The sequence below is a fragment of the Carettochelys insculpta genome, chromosome 8 (genome assembly GCF_033958435.1).
Source record: "Carettochelys insculpta isolate YL-2023 chromosome 8, ASM3395843v1, whole genome shotgun sequence".
Taxonomy (NCBI): Eukaryota; Metazoa; Chordata; order Testudines; family Carettochelyidae; genus Carettochelys; species Carettochelys insculpta.
In genome coordinates, this window is record NC_134144.1 from 5,883,436 (window position 1) to 5,890,561 (window position 7,126).

The window sequence follows — 7,126 nt, forward strand, 5'->3', positions numbered from 1 at the left end:
TGATTCCTATAAAATTTCTAACTCTCAATGTCGGCGCTTAGTGAAAATGAGATGGTTAAGATCAGTACCATTGTCACAATCTTAGTTAAGTGTTCTCAAAGCAGTTAAAAAATTAAACCGTTGCAATGACCGCAGTTAAATTTTACTGACAGGATTTATCTGTGCAGTTGGCTGCACGAAATGGAAAGACATACGCATGCAGAGAAGATTTAATGTGCTTTGCATTTTTCTGCTAGAATAGATGTCTTTTATCAATGTTAGTCATTTTCGTGATTTAAAGTTTAGTTATGGTCAGGAAAGTAACTCTTTCCTTAGCAAGATAACTCAATGTTCTATATTCATTCTGCTTCCTCTCTTGCTCCCATCACATTTGCTCTATTTAGCAGCACTGCCATCTCAAGTTATGATTAATCTAACCTTGTAAATCCTTGCCTTCCTTAGTAAGGATGCTAGACTTTGAGCTTCACTGGCAGATTGGCTGTTGCCTGAAGCAGAACAGCATAAAGCCTCTCAGGTTCTGCACCTCCAGCAGTAACCCAGATTCCACAGACAAGGCTTGTAGAATTTTTGACCTCCTCATCAACAGGAGGTCTTACTTGCAATCCAGCACATTGAGCATTGGTCTCGTAAACCCGGGGCTGTGAGCTCAATCCTTGAGGAGCCCATTTAGAGATCTGGGGCAAATAGATTTAAAAAAAAAAAATGTCAGGAATAGTCCTGCTGGGAGGGCAGGGGACTGGACTTGATGACCTCTGACGGTTCCTTCCCGTTCTGAGAGATGTGTGTAACTTGCCTCATATAATTTGTTCTCATGTAAACAAAGAGCTTGGCAATTTTATTTATTTATAACTTGTTTTAAAATTCAAATGACATGAAATAAAACCAGAAAGAAAATTAAAATATAATTGACCAGTGAGCTATCTGTTGCTAGCAGTTAGGCTTTCAAGTTCCCTGTGGTTGGCTCAAGTTAGAACTCTTATCTTAAGGGTCAGTTGTGCCACCCAACACCATAGTCCTTCATAGACTTCACAGAATTGCTGGCTCTTCTCTCTTTCTGGGCTTAAAACTGTAGGTAGAGTTGGGGTTTTGTTGGCTCTATTGAGTGTTCGTTTGATTGGTTCCAGAATTTAGGAATGAGGTCCTGGGTATAATAGAGTGTCTGTGGTGTTAGCATTGGCGAACCAGTATACCTTTTTAGTAGGTTTTATTGAACTTCTTTCAAAAAGAGCGTCACAAATATATGTTCACATAGCATTTGCACTTGTGCATCTTAAAACACTAATTAATGTCAATAAACTGGTGAATCTGCAAGGGACAGAGCCCAAATTAAGGCATTCTGATGCTTCTGTTCCAATTTCATACAACTACAAACTACTTTTTCCAGATAATGTTCATGAAAATTGGAATGATATGTGATTCCAGTACAGGGCGGCGGCTTATTAGATTTTAGCATCTCCAGTCCAGGTCAGGCACCTGCTTTATCTGATGACCGTTGGTCAACCTCCAAGATAAGGGTGCTGTCTTAAGGAGCCAAATAATTAGCAAGGCAGTAGTTAATTCTGACATTAGAGTCTTGGAATGACATTTTAGAGTCAATGCCCAAAGGGAATAGTGGGAAGTGAAGTTTTTATTTGTCTATCATTGTTTAAGGCATCTTGTTGACCTGATGCAGTTTTTCCTGCCTTATTTGTATTGGGACGATTATTTGTGCTATTGGAAGAATAATGGATGGTGGTGGGTTTTTTTTTGTTTCTAATGTAAATGAAAGCTTAGATATGAGTGTCAAGCAGAGTCACTTACATGTCAAGCAGGCCCAATATATATGCTGTGGATGGAAGGTTTGACATTTCTCATCTATAGCATACTGCTCTGTGGTACCTATTTCATCCAAGCGTAGAATTTCCTTTTCCAGGAGTATCAAACCAGTATCTTTGAGAAGCACTTCTCTAAAGTCACTTCAAAGAGCTTCTCAGAAATTGGCTAAAATAGTCACTTAAGCTTCAATGTTACAAGGATTTCCATATATGTTTAACTTGTTATGGTAGAAGTATTCCCTTTTGACTTTAGTGTAAATAGTCACAGTATGTAAAATTAAGCATATATGTTTCTTGAAATGCGTCCTGAATACATGAAGTACTCTTGAGTTGGCTTAAGAATGCTTTGCTCTGGTACTTTGACATGTGTCCTAATTCCAGGGGTGAAGGCATGTTTGCAGAGTGGAATACGCGAACAAGAGGAAAAGTATGAAATCTGTGGCGGCCCACGAAGAGGCAGACTCAACCAAGAACAGCTGGTAGCTATCTGGATGCCGATATTTTTAAATGATCTTTTACACCACTGCCTTCTGGCAGATGCATGGATGAGAGAGATGATAGTTTAATGTGCACTTATTTGGGAGTCTGCATGAGAAGCGATTGAATGTAATGATTGTCTCAGACTCTTAATGGCCATCTGACACACCACATTCCTGTAAACCTTGCCAAAGCTTCCCAGCTTTCAGTTATGTTTATATAAGAAGTCACATAAACACAACAGCTGATGTTTCTTCTAGGATTCTCCAGTCCAGTTTCAGTTGCTACTTGGAACGATTTCCATCTGCAAGGAAGGGAAAAAGTTGTGATTATTTTTCATTCAATCTATGTCTGGCCTACTTTCCCCCCTAACATCTCCTTACTTAAATGGACCAGTGCTGTGACATAATTGCATTACTTGTATTGTTTCAGTGCCTGGTTGCACTGATCAAGGACCAGGACCCTCTTGCTTTGATGCTGTACTAACAGAATAAACCTGTGTTCCTTGCTCCAAGGAGCTTACAGTCTAACTAAATGTCTTTCTGAGACTAGTTACGTTGCTTGGCGCCATATATTGAGGCTTCTAAAAGATAGCATAGGAATGTGTTGCACTATTCAGCCCATATTTTCTGATGAACTAAGTGAGCTAATGCTTTTTTCCTTTGACTTCCCTATAATATGCAAGACTGTTAGGGCTGATCCTGCTTTGGGCAGGGGGCTGGACTCAATGACCTTCTGAGGTCCCTTCCAGCCCTAGGATTCAATAAGTCTGTGGATCCTTGTCTTTACTTTTTCTTATTGTCTTTTTTTCCTAGCTGCCTAAGTTGTTTGATGGCTGTTACTTCTATTTTCTGGGAACTTTCAGTCACCACCACAAGAATGACCTCATACAGCTGGTTAAAGCAGCAGGAGGACAAATCCTCGTTAGGCAACCAAAGCCAGATAGCGACGTGACTCAGACCATCAGCACTGTGGCGTACCATGCCGAACCAGGTTCTGATCAGAGTTTCTGCACGCAGTACATTATCTACGATGTGTCTTCTAAATACAACCCAAATAAAATTCGCCAAGGTAAAGTCTGGATGGCCCCTTCCAGCTGGCTCATAGACTGTGTGATGTCCTTTCAACTGTTACCTGTTAGAAAGTAAATATCCCAGCAGAATGAACACGTCTAAAATGAACTCCGAGGCTCTTGTGTGTTAGAGTACACTGCTGGGCATTTTAGAATCCAAAACTAAAACCCTTTTTCATTATTGGCACTTAAATCCATGGTAGAGACTATTAATGGCTGGGAGACACGGTGAATTGCTGAGTTTTGTAAATAAACAAGTAAACATGAACAAAGTAAGGCCAGTGAGTGAAAAATGTACTTGAAGTTCATTTATTTCACAAAGGTAATTTTAATTGTTAAATTTCAACATCTTAATAAATGTTGTGTCATTTTGTAATTTATAATGAAGTCTTTGTAACACGAGACCTTTATGACACATTTTCCCTTTAAACTGGATCAGTCCCCATTTCTTACGTGTGTCATGTAAATTTACAGAGTTCTACCATGAGTGTCTCTCATTCAAATTTCCCTTTATGGTCAACAAGTAAAAAACAGGGACCCTCAAGTTTGCCTAAGCCTTACTTTGGCATCTGCCTGATTTCAGTGAGATCTCAGGCAGTTGTGCACTCTGGCCTGGGGAAGGTTGAGCCTGTGCATAAATACAATTTTAGGAGCCAAACTGCAGACTCCTAAGTGGTATTTGCTGAACCACGGAAGTTGCCTAGACATTCAGTCGGATTTGAGGTCTTAAGTCATGTATGCACCGTTTGTATTTAAAATTCTTGACCTTAACCTACTGTTGATGTTCTGCAACAGAATATGTCATTATCAAAATGCATTCCATTTTCATACTTGTAAATATGTAGGTTAAAAAAAAAATTTAGCAAAATAGCATCTCATTCCAGGCATGTTTGTTTTTTTTTTTAAACATTGGATTTAAAAAAAGCGTCAGATTTATAGCTCGATTCCAAATTTTTATCTGTGTGTATAAGTGGCAATTGTATCACACATATCATTGCTATCAGAGCCCCTTTAATGGGAAAACCGCAGCATGTGTAAGCATAAATGTGTGTGTCTTTTTAGAAAACAGAACATTTTATTTAAAAAAAGGTATCTGGGTTGCACCTGGGTGAAATTCGATGTCCTACGTATTTTGTTCTAATCACTGATTTTTCTTTTTATTGAATCCCTTGTTGCTTTCGTAATTGATCACCATTTACGGTAATGTCGGTAATTTCGCTTTCTTTCGATGTATTTGAATGGCTTGTGAAGCTTTTCATCCTGTAGGTTGCATCAGGTATAAAACGATGACTCGGAGCGGTGTGATTGTAATGATTGCTGTGTAATGATAATGACGGCTGTATGATGAGATAAAGCCTTTGTTCACATTTTATATTGCACTTAATAAAACTGGTGGTGCCAATGACTTCAAAATTTATTACACAAGTTTAGTTGCAGAATAAATATGAAGCATGTACAAACTTCACAAGAATTTCAGAATTATTTGCATAAATTCCCGACAGAGCAGCTGAGCAGAACAAAGATTCCGTCTGCCAGAGACTCTCTCTCTTCTGGGAGGAAGGAAAATTGATTTCTGTAACCATTGTCACTGGGGATTGTAGGCCATTTCCATTATTTTCTCTGGAGCTCTTCCGGGAATGTTGCTTTCGTCACAGGCAGTACGATAGATAACGTTTTCAAAAGCACCAAAGAGACTTCAGAAGCTAAAGCCCCATGATGTAGTAGATCTCTCATGTACCCTTAGTAGATGCGGACTGTCGTTGTGTACTAAGAGCAGTTCTAATGCACTTGGCCGTATGCGTGCAAACATGCACAGATTTCACTGATTTGCAGAACAGTGCTAGCGAACAGCAGACTTTTGTGATAAGCACATGCCTGATTAAACGTAAAGGTGAACATACAAATTGGTTTGTTTATTTTGACCCCTGTAGTTCAGTACACTTCATAAAAATAACTCATTTAACCCTTCAAGAATTTTCTAATCTTAATCACTCTCCATAGAATCTAACAGGAGAGTCCACCGTTTGGAGAGACAGAGGGGAGCTGCAAATTAGAGGGAAGTGACATACGGGAAGTAGGGACTGGACAGTAGTGAGATTAGAAACTAAAGTTGTTGCAGCTCAGTGATGAAAACATGCCACAGCTTCCTAAGTGTCAAAACAAAAAGCAGTCAAGTAGCACTTTAAAGACTAGCAAAATAGTTTATTAGGTGAGCTTTCGTGGGACAGACCCACTTCTTCAGACCACAGCCAGTCCTAAGTGTAATACTCTCTTGTACTTGGTCTTATGGGCATTCTTATTAAAGGTGTACCTCTATTGCTCACAAGTGGACTTCTGGTTCTCTGAACTGGAATATGCTTTGAAGCCAGGATTTTTTAAAATTTTGCAAGAGCTATATAACATGAGACTGATTAGTACCTAGTCTGAGCAACAAAATAAAGAAAAAAAATTGTGGTTCTAGGTCTTGTAAAATTGTTCTCTGCAGTCAGAGCCCGATTGATTTCAAGGGGCCTCCATGTGTGGGTATCAGAATCTGCGGGAGTAATTTCAGGATCAGAGCCAGTGTTAGGGATAGAAGAAGGAATAAAACTGTAAAATGGTATTTGAGACTAAACAAAAATTATTTTAGGTTCTCTCAGAAAACCAGCATTCACTTGGTTTCGGTTATAATGCTTGGTATAGTTCATATTTCCTGTACAATTTATTTTACTGCTTCTTGTTTAAGATAAGGTTTAGCCTCACTTTAATTTCATTTGATTTCCAATCGCCATAGTTATTTGATTCCATTTGATTTGCTATAGGATGTCCTGGCAAGGTCACTGCTGCAAAGGGAATAATTTATTGGATGTGGACAAAGAATCAAAGATCAAGAAAACAAACGCTGTTCAGATTTCCCAAAAGTCAGCACACTGTAGGTTTGCTTCTGTAAACAACCAAACAAGGACATACCCAAAATGTTTCACAAGGGGATTTTAGGCAAGCTGTAAAAGTTTGAGCTTTATGATATGGAATCTTGGTTGCAAGCTCCAACTCTTTCTGATCATTGTAAACCGATGTGCTACTGCTGTGCATTGCAGCACAGAAGTATTTGTATTTTAAAGGTAAAATCCACTGTCCTGGTTTAAGAGAGAGTGTGATCTTTGCTTACCAATATCCCCTTGTTAAAATATGTAGCTTAGGCTTTCTTGTTAATTTGAAACGAGGGGTAGCATGCAGCATTAGGCACACTGTACCCGATTGGCTCCTCCCCGGGCAGATATAAATACGTGTGGTTGCAAAGAGTCACTTGGCCAGCTCCTTACTCACCCAGCAGGGTCTGCTCATCTATGCTGCCATTTTCAACACCTGTAGTGCCCTTCTACCTCCCTACAGCTGGAGCATTTCACTGCTGCAGGAAAAGACTTCTGCACTGGTGGGAAGCCTGGCTGGGGTGGGTCCTCAGGATGGCATGTTTTGGTGGGGTCCCTGATGACCCTGCTGGTGGAGCCTTCCCCCACCATCAGAGTAATAGGCTGGCACGTGGTGGAGGAGGATGGGCCTAGCTTGTTGTACCCCCAGAAGCTCCCCACCCTCCAGGAGTGGCTGCCTATCTTCCTTAGGCCAAGGGGCCTGCCTTTGTCTGCTGTCTGCCTGAGCCAGGAGGCCAGGTGAAAGACTTCATTGCTCTGCTCTGTCTAGACCCTTTGCCCAATGGACCACAGTCCTCAATTTGTTAATTCCCCCCTCGATCTGCACTGACTTCATGGTGACCCAGAGAGGCAGA

At 40.2% G+C, this 7,126-nt stretch overlaps 1 protein-coding gene across 1 annotated transcript in view; it reads left to right on the forward strand.

Annotated features, from left to right (window-relative positions):
* BARD1 (BRCA1 associated RING domain 1) overlaps window positions 1-4,768 on the forward strand; it is a 67,921-nt gene extending 63,153 nt beyond the window's left edge. The window contains exons 10-11 of the mRNA XM_075000921.1: window positions 2,196-2,293; window positions 3,107-4,768. Coding sequence (XP_074857022.1) covers window positions 2,196-2,293; window positions 3,107-3,439 — 431 coding nt within the window. The 3' untranslated portion in view covers window positions 3,440-4,768. The remainder of the gene's footprint in view (window positions 1-2,195; window positions 2,294-3,106) is intronic.
* Window positions 4,769-7,126: the final 2,358 nt, after the last annotated feature.